Source organism: Canis lupus, chromosome 29 (assembly GCF_048164855.1).
Source record: "Canis lupus baileyi chromosome 29, mCanLup2.hap1, whole genome shotgun sequence".
Taxonomy (NCBI): Eukaryota; Metazoa; Chordata; class Mammalia; order Carnivora; family Canidae; genus Canis; species Canis lupus.
Window position 1 is genome coordinate 13,500,251 of NC_132866.1, and position 20,133 is coordinate 13,520,383.

A 20,133-nucleotide genomic window follows, 5' to 3' on the forward strand; every position below is an offset into this window, starting at 1 on the left:
AAAGACCCTTTCTTACCTTTTTCTAAGTCCTACTTCGGTAAGGACTGTTTGGGGAGGGGTAAGGAGCAGGCAGGAAACAAATAGAGCCTATAAAGATAACACTTAGAGTCTCTCTGGAAGACTCCACCAGAAACTGCTAGCTTGGATTGCCTCAGGGAAGGGACTGTGTGGTTGGGAAATAGGGGTGGAAGGGAGATTTTACACTCTATATTTTTCTGTACCTTTTGAATTTCACACTGTGTTAATGTAGCCACCTATTAGAACATTATAAAATGAAAATTAAGCTGTTATTATCGATGCAGATAGTAACCAGCTTTAAATTGCTGTTTAAAGCAATTTATGCTTTCCTTGTTCTTTCTGATCCTGATAAAAGGATTAGTTTGATGAGTAGGGCTAATAAAAAAATATGTAAAAGAGTCCACTATTTATAATACAGTATTTTGCTAAGTTTACTTCAAGCATCAGTCTCTGAATTTGATCATTCACCACATTTCTGTATTGCTTTTCCATAATCATGAACTAATGGCAGTTACATTCAGCAAATTCAGGTGATTTTCATGGCAGTTACATTCAGCAAATTCAAGTGATTTTCATGGCAGTACTTCACATGTTTTTCCTCTTAAAACCTTCAACAGGTGTGAAAATCACATCTACCCTACAAGTGTTAAAGCTGATCAAGCAGGCCGGGGACCGGGTCCTGGTGTATTATGAGAGGCCTGTCGGCCAGAGCAATCAAGGTGCAGCACTGCAAGATAATTTTGGACAGTTGGAAGAAAACTTTCTATCAAGCTCATGCCAACCAAACTATGAAGAAGAAAGCACTGGGTTGGCAGTAGATGCTGAAAATAGAGATTTGGATTCTGAATTTGAAGACCTGGCAAGTGATGTAAGAACACAGAATGAGCTCAAAGACGAGGTTCCATCAGTAAGTCACAGCCCCAAACGTACGCCAACAACACTTTCTGTTAAACCCCTTGGAACAATATCACCAGTTTTAAACCGTAAATTAGTTGTAGGAAGTCACCTACCACCACCAAAACCTCCATGTAAAGAGGGAAATAAACCCTTGGCCCTAAAAGCTTCTGAGATAACAGATCCAACACAAGTGTCAAAACCCACCCAAGGATCCACTTTCAAACCACCCGTGCCACCACGACCACAAGTGAAAGTTCCTTTGCCTTCTGCTGACCCCCCAAATCAGACAGAACCAGATGTTCTCACTGAAAAGCCAGAAAAGGTGCTGCCTCCTCCTCCTGCAGATAAACCTGCTGAAAAGCAAGCAAAAACTATGGATCACACAGAAGATGTAGCTGCATCTAAGCAATTTTTAGCAAAGCAAGAAGTAACAAGAGATTTTACTTCAGAAAGTTCCTGCCCTCCTAAGGACGGTTCGGATGACCCTCAAATGTGGGAATCCTCAGAAATTCCTTACCGTAATAAGCTAGGGAAATGGACAAGAACCAGAGCAACCTGTTTCTTTGACATAGAAGCCTGCCACAGATACTTAAACATTGCATTGTGGTGCAGAGATCCTTTCAAGTTAGGGGGTCTTATCTGTTTGGGGCATGTTAGCTTAAAACTTGAAGAGGTGGCTTTAGGATGCCTGGCTACATCAAACATGGAATACTTTTCAAAATTCAGATTGGAAGCCCCATCACCTAAGGCAATGGTCACAAGAACCGCACTACGCAATCTGAGTATGCAGAAGGGATTCAATGACAAATTTTGCTTTGGTGACATTACCATTCACTTCAAATATTTGAAAGAAGGAGAACCAGACCAACATGTAGTTACTAACGTAGAGAAAGAAAAAGAACTCCATTTGGTCGAAGAGGTTTCTGCCCTACCTAAAGAGGAGCATTTTGTTGGACAGATGGGTTTAACAGAAAATAAACATAGTTTCCAGGATACTCAGTTCCAGAACCCAACTTGGTGTGATTACTGTAAGAAAAAAGTGTGGACTAAAGCTGCTTCCCAGTGTATGTACTGTGCTTATGTTTGCCATAAAAAATGTCAGGAAAAGTGTCTAGCGGAGACTCCTCTCTGTGGAGCAACTGATAGGCGGATAGACCGGACCCTGAAAAACCTCAGGCTGGAAGGACAAGAAACCTTCTTAGGCCTGCCTCCTCGTGTTGATGCTGAAGCTAGCAAGTCCGTCAATAAAACAACAGGTTTGACAAGACACATTATCAACACAAGCTCTCGTTTGTTAAATTTGCGCCAAGTCTCTAAAACTCGCCTTTCTGAACCAGGAACTGATCTAGTGGAACCTTCACCAAAACACACACCCAACACATCCGACAATGAAGGCAGTGACACAGAAGTCTGTGGTCCAAACAGTCCTTCTAAACGAGGAAACAACACAGGAATAAAGTTGGTGAGAAAGGAGGGTGGTCTGGACGACAGCGTTTTCATTGCAGTTAAAGAAATTGGCCGTGATCTGTACAGGGGCCTGCCTACAGAGGAGAGGATCCAGAAACTAGAGTTCATGCTGGATAAACTGCAGAATGAAATTGACCAGGAGCTGGAACATAATAATTCCCTTGTTAGAGAAGAAAAAGAAACAACTGAATCAAGGAAAAAATCCCTTCTTTCTGCTGCTTTATCTAAATCAGGTGAAAGACTACAAGCTCTAACACTTCTCATGATCCACTACAGAGCAGGCATTGAAGATCTTGAATCTTTAGAAAGTCTGTCTTTAGACCAGCACTCAAAAAAAATAAGCAAGTACACAGATGATACAGAAGAAGATCTTGATAATGAGATAACCCAACTAATAGACTCCCAGCCGTTCAGCAGCATATCAGAGGATTTGTTTGGCCCATCTGAGTCTGTTTAACAAACCGCTGATTTAAACTTTCGAGTGATTGGGGGAAAGTTGCATCTTAAGTACCATGTGTAAGCCCTCTTCTAATGCACTTCAGCCTGCTTCTCCACAGCAATTTGCTTGTGTAAGAACAAGAGTGAAAAAGGTTGTTTTTCAGGAAAAACATGACCAGCTCACTAAATTGGTTGTTTCAGATTGCATTTATAGCTATGCTTTTTTGGGTTTATACTGGGAATTTATTTTTACTAATTTATTTTTAACTTTTTCTAATTATGTAATTATGTAAGCTAACTTTTCATGTTTATGTACATGTGATGTCTCATTGTGTTATTTTCCTTCATCTTAGTTTTTGAATGAGTGTTAAATAGGATACTGTCCAAATTCTTGAAGATTTTCATTTCCATCACGGTTATAACAAGTTTGCTGCATGCCCAAATCGACAACAGCAATCATTGAGGGAACAGGTTTTGAGTCTTTGTGTTAGGAAGTTTGTCATCTCTACTTGCTTGAGATTTTTGATATTTTGGGGCTTGGGGGCGGTTTTTTTGTTTTTGCCAAATGTGACATAAAAGCAGATGCTGCGGCTTTAGTCAGTTACACTGATTTAGTAAAAAAAAAAAAAAATAAGTTACATATAGTGCTTGCTTTCTATCCTTCTGTGAATTTTTTTCTAGTTTTTGTGCAGTTTTAGTGAGAATACAGTTATTAATTTGAAGAGGTTGCATTGAAAAAATGTAATAGGGAATAGAGAATGCAGTTGGTCAGTTTTGTAGAGAAGATTACTAAAAACACAGTAACCAGTAGGATTTTGAAATATAATCTTTCAATATATTGATGCTTTCTCCTTTTAAATGGAAGTTCTGAATATTTATGATTTTCATCTTCAGTTCTCCCATGGGAAATAAAGCATGTCAAGGATAGAGTTTCAGAGAACTGTTCTTAAAATGACCGTGTTGATAACTGGGTTTGGCTCTTTTGTTTTAGGAACATATTCATGCAGGAGGGTGTTATGAAAGAAAGGAATCATGCAGGATAGATTTATTGCTTTTCTGACATGCTGCCCGTTGAAGGAATGGTGGTCATTCTGAACACTTCTGTAGTTCAGATGGTCTTTTGTTTAAAAAAAGAAAATAAAAATTAACAGTATAGATACATAGGAATTGGGATCAGTTCTTTGATAATGAAGATCTGTTCTGATACTCCGTCCATTGTATGGACTCCAGGAACACATGACTGAGGGAAAACATGAGAGCATGACCTCTGTGTTGGTATACCATACAAGTTTTGGCCTTTTACATGTCTATTTTCCTTTTGTAGGTAACTACTATGATAATTGACATATAGTAAAGACTGACATGAATTTAAAGCTAGGTGGGACAGTTTTGATGGACAGCAGAAAGAAGCATAGTAGAAGAGTAAGGGTTCCAGCCCAGGACTCCAGACAAGAGCTTAAGATCAAGCTCTTCCACTGGCCATTAATGAACTCTGTAACCACAAGAGGGTTCCGTGCGGCAGTCTCCCCAGCTCCAAAGTAGGAATAAACAATACTTTAACTACCTCACAGGATTGTTGTGAGGAGAAAACAGAACTGCGAAAGTGCTCTAAACAGTCAAAAGCTATTCAAAAAAAGGTATGACTCATATGGGGGGGAGGGGACAAAAACAATTTTGAGGGCAGAAAAGTTATTCCACTTTTAAAATCAATAGCCAGTTCTCATTCTTGCTGTTTTATTGAGTGAAATGTTAGGAAGAACCTTTATTGGCCAAGTTGATAACAAAACTATATCTGTGTATCCCCTTTTTTTGTTGCTAAGCATGCTTGCATTTTAAAAGAACACTGCTGTAGAAGTCTTTATATACCAACTTCTCTGAAAGCTAAAAAAAAAAAAAAAAGGTTCTGTAACGTGCTTGAAACAATCTGCCCAATGGAATAACCAACTTTTATCTTATGAAAAATAACTTACCAATGATGACCTGGAAGGCCAATGTCTGTAAGTGGCTGGTGTGTATGGATGGATGACACCACAGAAGTTTTAGTGACATCCAAGCATGCTGCTGAAACCGATGCATTTGAAAGAGCTGCAGAAATAACGCAAAATTTTGGTTTCATAAAAATCTACTCCTGTTTTAAAAGTATTTAACTCTGTAGAACCACAATTATGAAAAGCTCAGTAATGCTGCTAATGATATTTGTAAAATCTACCTTTAATGTAGTGCAATATTTTTATATCTACTGGGACAGGCAGTAGAGGCATCACAGTTGTGCTTTAGTGCAGGGGAGGGGGGGGAAATCACTCCAAACAGCCTAGGGGATAGTGAGGTGTAAGGCTTCCATGAAAACAGTTGTATTCTATTACATTCCTGATGTAATCTTGCTGCCATGCTATGTTATCAATAGCTAAAAAATAATAAAAAAAACTACCACAGAAAACAAGAATATCTTCATTTGCTGACATCTGAAAGAGGTGATTGCTGCATCTCTCTGGAATTACTGCCTGGTTGAATTTGGCAATCAAGCTCTTCACAAAATGCCCTTTTGCTAAACAAAATTGCTATTTTGAAATTTGCCTAAAAGCATTAAGTTCTGGTTTTATGGTTGTTTTTGTAAGCTGTTAAATATCAGATGTATGGATTGGCCCTGCTATTTATTAGGAATTAGACTGCTTTCTGTATTTCTGGTATTTAGGTGAAGAACTAGATTAGACAATCAAGCTGAACAACATTTTGGCATTATTTTGATAGCAGAATTAATATGCTACATTTCCTAATATCAAACCCTGTACTCTTGAGTATCAGAGTATCTGAGATCCTATTGGCCACTTTATGATTTTGAGAGAGAAAAAAAACTGAAAATTGGAGGGTACTGTCAAGTTCTAAATTTATCTGGATTTTTTGAAAGGCAGTTTGAAAATAACTTGGCTATTGCTTATAAAGATAAGATCTTAATTTCCCTAAAAGTGAATAAATTTAAAATCACTTTAATTTAAAAATGTATTGTCTTTCTTTCTAAATTGAGATAATAACTTTCCTTTATTTAAAAGGGTTGGGGAAGGTTTAGAGCCCCTCTGAGTAAAACTGCCATTCTTTCTCACACCTGTGAATCTCATGCCTGAAAGTACACACCCTGAGTTGTGTAGATTCCAGGGCCCTGTGGGCTCACCTTGTGGAAGAGCTTAGTTACTTCTGTCAGAGTTATTTGTTCACAACAGTCAGGAAAACAGTCTAACTTGAGAAATGCAAGAATAACTTACTGGGCTTTTCCACATTGACACCATGGGACTAGTTACAGATTTCAATTTAAAGCCAAAAAGTAGGGTTCAGACTAACCTGAATTTTAACTGATGCCTGCAAGCAGAGAAGAATAGTTTTTAATTAGATATTCACAGTCAAAACAATACCTCATGCATGTTATTCCATTGATCATGTCTGGCTTATAAAGGAATACAAACAGGCACAGTAGTGTTCAGAAGATTTATTAAGGAAACTAGCTAAAACATGTAAGCACATACACTTAGCAGTTGAAAGAATTGAATATTCTTTGCTACCTCATTTATGTTTTTGTATCTATTTTGGTAGGTACAAACATAACCCACCGCTGCTCAAGAAAACATTCAGGGAGCTGTATGTTCACAGTTCTGATACACACATTAAAAGAAAAAAAGCCTCACTTCACAGTCTTGCTAACCTCAGAATATTAGTCATATAAAAGACCTTGCAATTTTTTCCCCTCTCAAATAAAAATGATACTTTTGCTCCCAAAACAGTTCTGAAAAACTCATGTCTTTTACGTTCTCTCTAGAGATCAACAGTGGGCATGCCTCTACCAGTCATTCTTGAAGAACTGAAGGCAAGAATGAGATTGGAATAAATCATTCAGTATTGTATACTGGTCAGGGGGATCCATGAACCCTCTTAAGAGAACTGATCTGTAGCACGTTCTTTAAGGGTCTCCCCAGTGGGAATAGAAAACAGTCCTGCCGTCATACATTAGCCATATGAGAGTGCTTCTAGAGACATCTTACAAAGTCACAGATTTGTGTAAATTGCCCAGTGCAAATATGTGAGTAGGAAACTTCCTTTCTTCCACCACGCTGCACTTGAAAGCCAGATTTCAAATGCTTCGAAGCCCCACATAAAATTTCATAAAGCAAATGGAAACAAAGTACTAGCTAGTCTAAAGTTCTTTGCTCCTTGTCCAAGTTAACAGAAACACAATTTTAACTTAACAAAGTACAGACATTAGGTAATTTTTGTTGATTGCAAAGCTACAGAATTAACAAGTATTAACAAATATCTGAGACATTCTACACTATCTGCACACTCCAATCACATCTCATACAAAACCTGATGTCAACGGACAGTGCTAACACAGTATTTGCTGTTAAATTGAAAAGGCACGTCAATGTTGTCATGCTTAGAAAAACCACATTACACAGCACTAGATGATATAATAATAGACAGTTCTAGATGTTTCTAGGATTTTTCTGAAAGGGAATGTGTCCTGACCTATTATTTTTACCTGTTTTCCTAACGTAATTCAAGATAATTTCATTCCTCCTCCATCTTTACTTAAAATTTGTTTTCACATTGATGTGAACAACCTTCAGAAGTCTAAAAAATAATAATTGCAATTCAAAATTTAATTGGTTCCTAGAAAACACTTGGATGACCTCATAACAGGTCAAGAATGTAGTCTAATTTTTTTGACATAGCAGCTATTAGCCTTTTAAATTTCTAAAAGTTGATGGTATAAGGTATTATCTACCCTCAATTTTCTTTCATTCTAAGACAAGTATATATTTTAAAGGGAACACTAGTTCATAACTTATACTTTTGGGTGCTTTTCTCTGCTTTCAGAACATTTACTATTTTTTCCTATTGGCTTTAGTGTCTGCTGCCAGCCACATGACCTGTAAACATATAATTTACAACCATCTGTTTCCAGGTAGATGATTCCGTAGAAAATTAATGCCAGCTACGATTTATGGGTAAGTCCAAAAAATGACGGCTCAAGTTCCTGTCCTCTGCCTTTGAGATAACTAGACTTTAGCTCATAAATATATTGATAGTAATTACAAGTTAACCCCACTCAATGTCACTACATCATATGCTGTCTTATTTAATTCTATTTTTCAGACTTCCTTCTAGTTTCTCAGCGTTGGAAGTGTCTCGGAGATAATGTGTGCTTTAATTTTAAACACTCATTACCAGTATTCAGAAAAAAATATAAGATTTTTTTGCCCAAGTGTTCATGAATGTAAGTTTTTTAAAAATTATATTTGATTTGGATTCAAATATTTATAGATTTACACTATATCTATTTCGTCAAAATATATTGTATAATATTTAATAAAATCAAATACATAAAATAAAGTTTTCAACACTATTTATACAAACCCCTAGAAAAGCTGCTTTTTCTTTATAAGGCTGTTGGCAATCAATCACAACCACGGAGAAGACTGAATAACCTCTGGTTGTTTTGCTTTCACCAGGGGTGAATGGTATGACTAAGACAGTTCTGGAGGAGTCGTTTCACCGGAAACACGGTTTTATACAATTAAATACTTTGATGACTTTTGAGGATCTCAGTCACTTTCAGATTCTTCATCATCACCGATCGGATACGACTGGATATTATTCTGGGTGTACATTTTGGTCTTAATGGGGCAGTTGTGATCCATGAGAATAGCCTGGAAGAGAGCAAAGTGCAGATACATTAACCCTGTTTCACAAAGATAAAATAACCTACTATTTTCAAGGATTACTAGAGTTGGAAAGCTATAGATTATGCCACCCACTGTCAATCAGTCCGGTGCAACTGCCAGGTGCCTGCAGTGCAACTGCCAGGTGTCTGTCCCAGAAGCCCTGGAGTTCCACATTCCACAGTCTGTGAGGATTCCAGATAACAGAAGGTAGTATAGAAGGGGGTCTCTGCCAGGGGCTACATCATGTAGTCCAGTTAGGGCAACTTGTAAGCTATGAGGCGAGGGCTATGCAGGCTACATTTAGGAAGAGTTCTATTTAGCATCTTGGAATTGGGATGGAGGAGGGGGTCCTGGAGGTCACCCAGTCCAACTGCTGCTCACGGATTTCATGGTGGCAACACCCTTAATAAGATGAACTACACCCTTAACGAGATGAACTTCTGTTGGAAATGGACCTGAGGCTAACTCCCTCCATTGTTTCTATATCTGGAGCCAGTTCCAATTCCAGGCATTTTCACAAAGACCATTGCCACGGCCCCTTAAGTTTTCCTACACTAAACGTCACGTCTTTTTCATAAGTGGCATTTCCACAGCGCCTCTCCCTAAATCCTGAATGTCTTCCCCTAGCTCAAATGTAGAATTTAAAACCAACCAACTCTTAGGAACATAAAAATCTTGTGTCTTCTCGTTACTGAAAACTAAACAGTCCATTGATCCTCAATTGATAAACATCCTCAAAACATACTTGTAATCATTACTCCTCTTGAAAAACGTGCAGACCAAGCATGCTGTCTGCAAATACAGCAGCCCCTTATCATGCCAGGACCACGCAGAGGGTTCTTGCTGCAATACCTCAGCTTCATGAGAACTCTATGTGGGAGGCTGATAACTGTCTGTGTAGGCACAGAGGTTAAACAACACGGCCATGGGCATACAGCTAAAATGGGGCAGCGATGCGCCAGCCAGCCTTATGCCAAAGTCGGTTCCCACACTGCTCCATGGTAGAGGCAGAGGAATACAAAACACCATACAACAGGACACTGGTACAACTAAAGGAGATTCTCCTATGAGGTGTGTCTTTTGGAGTTTCCGCTACATAAACTATTCCCCCAATACCTTTTAATGCAGTGTGAAAATCTACATGGAAACCTTTATCTGTTAAAATTTATCTTATGTTAACCTCTTACAACCTATCTTGGTGTTTGTCAGTTACTCCCCGCCCAGGTCTTGTCCCACACATTTGATAACTTCTCTGACTCCACTCAGTGCTAACCCATTTATCGCCTACCAAGAAATTCTAAAATCTGCTTGGGTGATATGTTAAGATAACGACTTCCTTGACCCTCTAAGTCAGGCTGTCAGCTCAGCTTGTCAGCTGCAAATTTAACTTTTTTTTTTAAATGCTTCGTGCCAAGTGAATTAATATATGTATTTAATAAAGAGCTCAATTTCTAAAACTCAATAACTGAGGCAACAGATGCTGTACACCAGGACCATTCTCCCCATATGGATGTGTCCTTGTTACACAAAAGGTTTAACCCCCGAAGAGATCAACGTCTTACCTCCCCAGGGTAGTGATCCTCAAAGAAACCTAGGAATCACTTGGCGGGGGAGGGGAAGTTAAACATGAAATCCCAGGCCCCTAACCTTTCATGCCAGTGGTGTGTGTCTGTCTACATGCCATGAGAAGCACTGCCTCAGTGAGATGGTATTATCTAGAAGTATAGCAGAGCGGTATGGCTGCCAACAGCTTGCTGGGCACCTGCTCCCATGCCCCTAAGCTCCTATACGAGCAACTCAGTGACTTCATGGCGAGAGAAGGACAGGTGCCACAGCACTTACAGGTGGAATGCTCGCTGTGGGTGAAGTGCTCAAGGACAGCTGTACGGAGGAGATAGGATATAGGCTGAACCTTGAAGGATGGGAAGGATGTCCACAGCAAGAATCATCCACTCAGTGAACCACTATGTAGAACAGGGACATGGGCGCTGCAGTGGTTCCATCAGTTAAGTGGCTGACTTGATTTCAGTTCAGGTCATGATCTCAGGGTTATGAGATCGAGCCCCACAGTGGGCTCCATGCTCACCAGGGACTCTACCTGTAATTCTCTCTCCCTCAGCCTCTGACCCCTCTCCTCTCACCCGCTAGCACACTTGCTCACTCTCAGTCTCTCTCTAAAAAACAAATATAAAATAAAAACCAGGGACACTAAGCCAGCCTGGCCGCCACAGATGTGGTGATGATGAGGCACACAGTGAGATATTATTAGAAAGCCCAACCAGAGCCAGATTGCAGGGCCAAGTAAGGGGCCTTGATCACTGGCCCATGCACAGCAATACAGCCTTGGGAGGGATAGCCATCAGTCTACCCTACTCATAACTGCCTTCTCTCGCCCTGAGACCTAACTCTGTATAACATGTAGACTTCTTAAGGACCCCGAAACTTAACACTGGGCAGGCACGTAGTATGGATTCAAAAAGCTGTGTTGCAAGGGAAGAAGTTCAATCAGACTGGTGATGGCATCAAACAGACTTCAGTGGTCAGAAGTTATCAATGCAGCCAAACCACATTTGTACACAAAGCCTATCTCAGATAAATAAGTTTTTGGTTTTTTTTTTTTTTTTGAAATACTGTTTTGTAGCTTTTAAAACCTAGTTTACTGGCTCCTGAACCTCTTGAAAGATTATGTGACAGTTCTGCTTTTTATAACAAGTTATAAGCCAGACAGCAGATGTAATATTCCCAAAGTGCCAGGAACAAAGAGGAGTGAAGGTCAAGTGGGTAAGTCAAGTGCACAAGGGCCAGGAAGAACCCGGTTCAGGGAGCCGCCAGGTAATTGAAGCCAGCCCTCTGCTGGGCACGTCTGACTCTACTGAAGACCAGAGAGAAAGTAGGAGAGTGTTTGAATCCAGAGCACAGTCCAGTTACTGAGAGTTAAACCCCTGCCAAATGCTTGGCTTCCTATCAGACACCGAGCAGAGTGAGGATCTCCAAAGTGGTAAAACCGTTGTTGGACTAAATGAAGTATACAAATTAGGCAAACACACAGCTGGGATACAGTACAAGCACTGAGTAAAGCCCTCCAGACTTCAAGATTATGAGATGCCAGTTTGAATGCTTGAAAGTTTTATTTACCATATCTAAAAAAAAAAAAAAAAATCGTGATCTTTTTACATATCTACTGTGTAAATGCCCTGCAAAGGGACACATTTCTATAAATAGATTATAACATGCAGGTCCTTGCCTGGCTCCCTGCATTCAGAAAAGAGTCTCTAGAACAACTATTGAGAGAGCCCAGAGTCACCCAGGAAAAGCAAGCTGCAATCTCAAACACCGACTTTCCTGTCTGGGCCACAACTAGAAACTTCAGGAGTAAGATATAAAAAAATGTGCCCTATCTTCAAAAATAATTCTTCAAATCTGAAAAAAAAGTCCCTATTAGCACACAGCTAATTCTCAACTGGATGTTCTGAGAGTCATGGGCTGCTTGTCATTGTGTGCAACTAAACCACAGCTGGCCTCAAATGGCAGGATGGGCATTTCTTAACTTGCAGAGAGACCTGAGTAACAAACAGGCTTTTTCCTCCACCCGTACTGATTATTTCAAAATAAACAAACAGGGGCGCCTGGGAGGCTCAGTCGGTTAAGTGTCTGCCTTCAGTTCCAGTCATGATCTCGGGGTTCCTGGGATCGAGCCCCATATCGGGCTCCCTGCTGCGGGGAGTCTGCTTCTGCCTCTCCCTCCGCCCCTCCCCCTGCACATGTGTGCTCTCTCTCACTCTGATGAATGGATAAAATCTTAAAAAAGAAAAAAGTACCAAACAGAAGAAAAGCTCAAGTGCTGCCACACCAGTTGATGCTTCTACAGTTGCGGCCCCATGAAAACAGTATTTGATCTTTAATATAAAAGAGCTTAAGTCCAAACACGGCATTTTCAGAATGCTGCTTAATGAAAGAATTGTTTTTTATGGTTTATAGGTCTTATTCCAGCTTTCCTGTCCCCCTCCATTTGGTAACTGCTCATCCTGAAGGCCAGCACCGGTCAGTATTGGATTTTCTCAAGTGAGCAGTAATCAATTCTTTCCTACATGGCACACTGCTGTCCCCGCCTCGCACCCCTTGATCATTAGGTTCCTTCCTGCTCCGCTTGCTCCATGAGAAGGCAGCAGCCGCTGGCCATCCTCAGACGTTACCATTACACTGGGCAAATGGAACCCAGTGAGATACCTGCCATCATGGGCAGCAATTATGGGCAGCGAGATGCACATTTTCTCAAGTTTTTAATGATTCCTCTTGCTAGGCATTTATTAAGGATTTTGACATTTTATAGTGAAAGTGGCTTTCCGGAAGCCTGCAATTGTTGCTTTGGCTTTACATTGTCTCTTCCACTTCCTTTGGCATTTTTAAGTGAACTAAAGCCCTGATTTACAAGAGGGAAGAGAAGACACACCAGGGCCTGCCTCCTGCCCCTGCCAGGGGGGACCCCCCCTGCTCATCCTCAGCCCTCACTCATTTCCTCCAACACCTCAGATAAGCCATCATGCTGCTGCTGACACACAGATAACACAACAGCTGCTAACGTCTGCTGCTTGGCTACGGAAGCCCGTTCAGCAGTTCTGGGGTCTCAGGAGCAAAAGGAAGCTCTCGCCTCACAGAGGGGCCTTGGGTGGATACAGGGGACCTCTGGGCTGACAGTAAATGAGAGTATTAGGTAAAAGCTAGAAACAAGTGTGGGGTGGTAGTAGAAATGGTAACACATTTACTGAGCATTTACTGTGTGCTAAGCTCGGGGCTAAGCACTCTGTGGGATTCTCCTCTGAGTCCACCGAGCAACCCAATGAGGCAGGTGCTCTCATTTCCCCAGCTGACAGTTTTGGTGCCAAGGCCATGCTAGCCCTTCACTATCTCCCAAGAATCTTAAACAGTCTCCTGGGTGGCAGGAGCATCTGTAGATGATTTATCTTTTTTTGGTAGAGAGAGTTGGGAGTAACCTTCATTTGGCCTTAATCAAATTGATATGATGGCAAGGAATGACAGTTTTTAGTCATTGCACTGAGAATTTTCTGACTCTGATTTGGGCAAGGTACCCTGTGGGGGTCAGGCTGAAAGACAAGTCGGATGAACAATAAAAGCACTATGGTTGCTCAGAACTAGAGGCATTTAAGCAAGAGGAAGGAAAAAAAGGGTGGTTTTCATTGGAACATTTCCACAACACCTTTCACTCCTTTTCTTTCAGTTGAATGGATCATAAGTAATTCAAAATTACCTAGTTACACCCTATATAATAAAGGGCATAAGACCAGTGCTCCATACTGAATATATTTTTAAAATATATTGAAGGAATTGATGAATGCAAAGAATGCACCAAATAAATAAATGGCTGCACATAACCTAAACTTTACAGTCTGTGATTGTTTTTGAACCCACTTTTGGGGGAAAATCATAAAAGGGCAGTTCAAGAAATGCCAAAGCACCAAGACCCATTTCAGTTCAACCATCAGAACTTCTGATATACCCCCAAGAGAACATTACAACATTACATAGCCACTCATAATCACAAAATACTGTCTCTCCTCACCTGGTTATCTTATTCATTCTTAATCTAAATCACTCTTCTTCCAGCTAGATGAGTACCCATCACCATGTGAGGTTTTAAAAACTTCACTACAAGGTATCAATACTTAGAATCAGTAAGTAAATCTGTTCAGAAGAGGAACGCCTTCTACTCATTAGTGTATCTTTCATCTAGTTATGATTCTGGTTATGAAATTGTTAATTTAAAGGTTACCTATGCTCACGTGTGCCCAAAGATACATATACAATAGTTTTCCAAAATGCTCTGTTATCTACACCAAAACCATCTCCAGAAGCTTATGTAGCAAGGACTAAAACACCATTACTAAAAGCAGTAAGGCTTAGGAGAAAAACACATAGCATCAAAAATGGCTAATCTTGGTGCAGGTGGAAAAAAAATCAAGATTTTCAAGAACTAAAGAAAATTACATCGAACTACCCCATGTCTGGCTGACAAAAGAGCTGTACAGACTGCCAACCTACAAACAAAAGTCATTTCATTCTTCATATTTATAAACATAATGCTTGATTAGTAAAGGAAGTATGGCCTAAGTGGTATAAACTCAAAAGGAACTGTTACCATTTATGTTTAGGGAGTTCTGCCCAAAAGGAGCAGAATATATTTTATAACTAAGTCATGGAGAAACTATCCAGAAGACCAAGAAACACTTGACTGCATCCTAAAATTTTCTTACCATCTTTTCTTCCTTGGCAGGTGGACTTCGAAGAAAAAAGCAGAGAGGAGCAAAAAGAATATCAATTATTCCAATAATGGTCATGAGCCATGGAAATCCAATTGCCTTTGCGATAGCCCCACCAGCAGAAGGACCTTTCAGGAAACAGAGAATTAGATCAAGCTCTCTCCAGATGTCTCATAGATAGAAAGATACAACAAGTTAAATAATTTTCAATCAGCATTACCATCCATTAAGCTAAACAGTTGTTTTGAAAGCCTGCATCCTTACCTATGGCATATCCCATACAGAACGCCACATCTGCAATGGCATACACACTGCCGTAGACAGACACATGCCGCAGGTCGACCAGGTAGCCCATGATGGGCATCATTGACGAATCCACCATTCCTGTGGACAGTTAGGGAACATGGTCTGTGGAAAATGGATGTAACCCGAAAATGCGGGGAATACCAGGGACTGTGTCCTAACCTCACAAGCCCACCAGCTCTTCCCCAATTGTCATCACCACCTGTGAGTCTCGAGGCAGGCTGCCTAAGGCATACCCTTCACTAAAGACAGACTGCAGGTCACTGAGCTGGGACTGGAACCCAGGCCACCTTACCCCATCTGGCCTCCACTGTCTGAAGGGCTCATCTTCCTGGGGAGGGCACCCAGCCCTCTGGTGACTCACAGACCAGGCTTCACATTGAGTGGAGCACTGGCTACTGGTTGTGTGGCACCCTCACTCACTTCGAGCTGCTGCTATCCAGATTAACTCTCTTCTAGTCGATAGGCCCCTTACCTTCACCCAGGGGGCACACCTATAAGCCTCATACACCCCCGTCCCCATCCACACGCCCTGGCCTCACATGTGGACCATAAGAAGCTGGAAAGTATCAGGGAAGACAGGAAGGAATTAGAATATGTAGGGGCCTTGTGGGGGGGTGACCCTGGCCTGCTCAGGAACAGATAAAGAGGTCTGCTAATCTGCGGCTCACACACACACACACACACACACACACCACCAAGGCCACATTAGAATCTCTTGTTCCTTCAACAGTCAGGGACAGGCAGCACAAAGAAAGAGCATGTGTGTTCAGAGTCCTGGGCTCAAGTCCCTGGCAGGGTGAGCATGGCCATTCCTCATCTCTCTGAACACTGGCTTACCCATCCATAAAATGGTGCAGATAATGATGGGCTAAGACAAGACTGTCTCTGTGGATAACACCTCCAGCAGAGTACTCAAATCTTAGTCCCCTCTTCTCCACCAACTAGATAGCAAGAAGAGGAGGGAAGTTTCTTTCATTCAATTCATATTTGGTGATCCCCTAATATGTGGAAGTTGCTGGGGACATGGGGTGAATAAAATGGACAGAAGAGTTGGATGGGCCCCAAAGAATTGAAAAATAAATTACAGCTGTCACTGACACCACTGGAGTAGGTAGGTGCTGTGGGGAGGATAAACCTAAGCCCACCTGGGGCTCCTTTCTCTCTTTCCACAGTACCCACTCAAAGATTCAATTCTTGCCTTTAGCCTGTGATAGATTTAGCATTGATTTCTAGTATGACCCATCTGTATATTACAAAAAAGAAACAAACGTAGACTTTTTACCCAAAATATTCACAAGTCTGTTCTTAACATATTCTTGTTCCTCGCATTTCAAATACTCATCCCTTTGCCAGTGATTCCGCAGCACACGTAATCATGAATACATCAGCCAACCTCTTCTATACCAAACCTTATAAAAAACTACATGTGCAGTCTCTGTCCCCCAGATTCACTGGAGCAGGTCTGTGCACAGATCTGAGCCCAAACACACGTGCTCTGGTTGAGGGATTCTCTTGTTTGCCCAAGGGCAGCAACGGAGTATCCGTTTGCTTCTGTAAATATCAGGCTTTTAAAAATACTGGTTTTCAGGAAATAAATGACTAGTACGGAGAAGCAAGGATCTGTCTGTAGACAATCAACAGGCTGTACTTGAGCTTGGCTGCCTACAGCCTCTGCTCAAGCTTCCAGAAATTTTAGGTTGAGGAACGACAGTCTGCCCAAATAAGAGGAAATCCTTCCCAGTAATGGGGGAAACAAAGTTTTAAATTTAGGCCTAAGGTTACATGACTTACCAATTGCAAAACCAACTCCAAAGTTGGGAGCTATGAGTCCATAGATGTTTTTGGCAAAAGGAATCTGTGAGAGGAAATAAACATTATACTAGAATCATGACATCCAATGGTAAATCTGGGAAAATATAAAAGACATAATTTCTCTAGCCTGGTGTGTGTATTCCCTTCTGAAGGAAATGGGGGGAAGGAGGTGGATGGAGTTTGGGGAGAATCAGGTTCTCCAAGTCTTTGAATTGAAGCTGAAAGGGATTTTGTGACCACCAAGAAAAACTCGCTAACTGCTATAGTTGAGGTTGGCCTTGACCACACTCCATTTCTGACAAGGACCAGAAGGCCTCACTTAAGGTAGATACTGGCCATTGGTAGAAGGTGTTTTATTCTAGAAAAACATCTTGCTATTGTTTCCGGCTAGTTATCTGAAAGTGTTTTAAGACACTGTAATGTTTAAGATGATGGGGGTGGAGTAGGTAGTGACATGCACACTATCCAACAAAACATACTAAATAACCTCCAGCTGACATAAAATGTAAATATCCCTTGGAGAATCTTGTCCAAAATGTGTCAGACGATAAAAAAAAGTTGAGGAAAATGGAAGACGTAATAAAAACAAATGTCAACAAATTTCAAACAGCTATAAAAGGTTTCCTGGGGATTCTTGCCCAAAGCAAAAGTTTTATTTACAGATCATTGCCGCTTGTCAAATACCATCTTTTACTCACACATAAAATGCTGATTCCAACAATTATCATTCCTAGAAGAGCACAAAGCCACCTATCAAAAAAAAACAACAACAAAAAAAAAAAACAGTGCCTTTAATAAATGACCACTTTAGGTTTTTTTCCCCAGGCCAAATTTTCAACAGAAATCAAAACAATTGCTTCTGATAACTAAGGTAGAAACATCTAGAATTTGCTTTAAAAAGCTACATTATTTTTTTTAAAGCTACATTATTATGACGGAGTGAGCGTTGTCCGCATTTCATCTTACCTCCCCATTTTGTGTGCGAGCATCCCAAAAATATTGGTTCCAATGAGATAAGAGATACTAGCTGGCAAGAAAGCAATGCCTGTAAATTTATGAAAAGGACACCTTATCAGTATTGATTATCAGTCAAGTGTTAGAAAAAGTAATAATTGTCAGACACCACGATGGTGATTAGAGCCGATGAGAGAAGCCCTGGGGCCTGCACCCAAGCAGCTAATATCCGGCGGCTGACGGGTCCAGACTGGACCCCACCTGCTTTATCCGGCCTCACAAAGCTGCTGAGACGCTCCAGAAATGAAATTCATTCCTCTATCAGCAGCTCCAATCTTGCCTGGTGGCAGCTTCACACACGGCCTGGTGTGGGCACTCTGCGCCGTAGGAGCTGGTCCCTGAGAGCCCCCATGGGCCATGAGCAGGGTGCCACCCACCCCCAGCCTCACCCCCGTGTTGCTTTACCAGAGAGGTAAGACACGAGCATTGAAAAAAAAAATGGGGAACATGAAGGACATAGAACAAAATTGAAATGATTCCAAACCCCATCACTCAGAAAATGACCATGGTGACCTCCTCCTGTAAGTTTATACACACAAGTTTACACACACAGATCAATGCATGTGCATGAGATTTTAAGAAAACAAAACAAAACATGGGTTTATACTATTGTTCTACATCCTGCTTCTTTCAACTAGCTTTATGAGCATCTTTCCATGCCTAAAAAAAATAATAATAAATGTCTATGTGGTCATTTTTGGGGTGGCCAAGTCATATGACTGGCATTGTCATGTCCAAGGTTCTATGCTCTCCCAGAGACCTGGCACCCCTGGGCCAAGCCTGGGCCAATTTCCAGCAGCTGGTGGAGTGGCTGCCTTGAAAGTCGTCTCTGCATTGAACAGAAAGCCCTCTTCGAGTCAGACCAGCCCAGCTGCCCCTGATAGGGACCTGTCCCTATCAGCTCCCTGTGGTCCCCATCTGCTATCAGGACAGTAGGACAATCTCTTCGAAAGACGGCTTTTCAAACTTCATACTTTTAGTGTTCTTCTTGAGCTCTGCTGTACCAGATTTGATTCTAAGCCTTGCCCACAAATGGTGAAGCTGCTTTGTCTGCGATCATAGGACTGCGTAAGCTAGACATGCACGCTAGCTACTAGAGGGTCAGGGCTACTCAAAGTGCACAGGGCCTGAGGCCCTGCCTGTCCCTGCTGCCCACCAGCATGCAGCTAAGGGTGATGTTGCCCCTTCAAGGATCCAGCAGCCTCCCTGTACCTCCGTACGTACTAATGCAAGCCATCAAGCCCTCCAGAGAGGTCGAGCCTTCCAGCACGGGAAGGACTTCAAACTGATTAGGTCCAGGAGCTAAATGCAAAACCAAATCATTCTAGGCTTAGTGATCTGGGAAATAATAATAAAGAGCAATCTCATCTCATGTTCCAGGAAACCGTTTCCATCACACTTGGCAATCTGGGTGGCCAAATAATTGTTGGGTGTAATCAGATTCAGCAAACAGTACTGATAGCGCGGCCCCGGCTCACTGCTACGGCAGAAGACAATGACCACAATGTGGCTCTGGTCACCATGAGAGCGTCTTCAAAGGAAGGAATCAGATGACGTCTGCACTGGGACGTGGCTACATTAGGGACGTTAACAAATGTATGAAGGCAGTGCTCTGGGAACCCAGGAGCTCCCCAAAGCAGCTGGTAATTAAGCCTCATCTCAACGCAACATAGTAGAGTCAGGAGACCTAAGAAATCATGAAGGCCTTTGTCCCAGGATGAGTATCTCTGGGGTTTAGGGAGGGGGTACATGAAAGGAGGAGGCAAAGTATAAGATCAAAACCAGCACAGGTACCGTGATAAAGAGCCACCGACACTGGGCCTCAGTGTCAGAGAAACAAAACGAAAATGGAGGGGGAGGGCCTTGACCCCATCTAGGAAGGCACCTGCTATTCCTCCCGGACAATTACTGCTCTTGAGGATGGAAGTCCCAGATTGGAAGATCCAGTTTTTCCAGAAAAGCTTGACCTCCATGTTCCTACATGAAACCTCTTGGGATTTGTAAATGCTGACAACTAATTTTTAAAAACATAAAGCTCTCGCAGGCTGACACCCAAAACCTACGTATGGGCTGAGCCCGGTCCACAGGCACCGCTGTCAACTGGGGCCAAAGAAAGTGATTGCCAAGAACCTGGCCAGGAGCCCTGCTTCCTGGTGAATCTCAGCACAGGATGAAGACAGAGCGTCGGCGCGGGG

General features: G+C 41.6%; 2 protein-coding genes across 9 annotated transcripts in view; one reads left to right on the top strand and one right to left on the bottom strand.

Moving 5' to 3' along the window:
• PDZD8 (PDZ domain containing 8) overlaps positions 1 to 4,752 on the top strand; it is an 83,067-nt gene extending 78,315 nt beyond the window's left edge. Inside the window, exons 5-6 of one of the 3 annotated variants that reach the window (XR_012020521.1) lie at positions 636 to 2,898; positions 4,145 to 4,752. Coding sequence is in view for 1 of the 3 variants with exons in the window: in XM_072805158.1 (XP_072661259.1) it covers positions 636 to 2,839 (2,204 nt within the window). In the remaining 2 variants the exon portion in view is untranslated. Of the gene's footprint in view, positions 1 to 635 lie in introns of all 3 variants that reach the window. The other 2 variants (XR_012020520.1, XM_072805158.1) reach the window with 2 other exon arrangements.
• Positions 1 to 20,133, bottom strand: part of SLC18A2 (solute carrier family 18 member A2) — a 114,838-nt gene that overhangs the window by 70,230 nt on the left and 24,475 nt on the right. For 5 of the 6 annotated variants that reach the window (XM_072805163.1, XM_072805159.1, XM_072805161.1 and 2 more), the window contains exons 11-18: positions 17,891 to 17,969; positions 17,623 to 17,674; positions 16,904 to 16,967; positions 15,071 to 15,190; positions 14,801 to 14,934; positions 8,224 to 8,516; positions 6,154 to 6,171; positions 4,791 to 4,905 (exon numbers count right to left, since the gene is read on the bottom strand). In XM_072805163.1, coding sequence (XP_072661264.1) covers positions 8,412 to 8,516; positions 14,801 to 14,934; positions 15,071 to 15,190; positions 16,904 to 16,967; positions 17,623 to 17,674; positions 17,891 to 17,969 — 554 coding nt within the window. In that variant the 3' untranslated portion in view covers positions 4,791 to 4,905; positions 6,154 to 6,171; positions 8,224 to 8,411. The remainder of the gene's footprint in view (positions 1 to 4,790; positions 4,906 to 6,153; positions 6,172 to 8,223; positions 8,517 to 14,800; positions 14,935 to 15,070; positions 15,191 to 16,903; positions 16,968 to 17,622; positions 17,675 to 17,890; positions 17,970 to 20,133) is intronic. The other variant, XM_072805162.1, reaches the window with a different exon arrangement.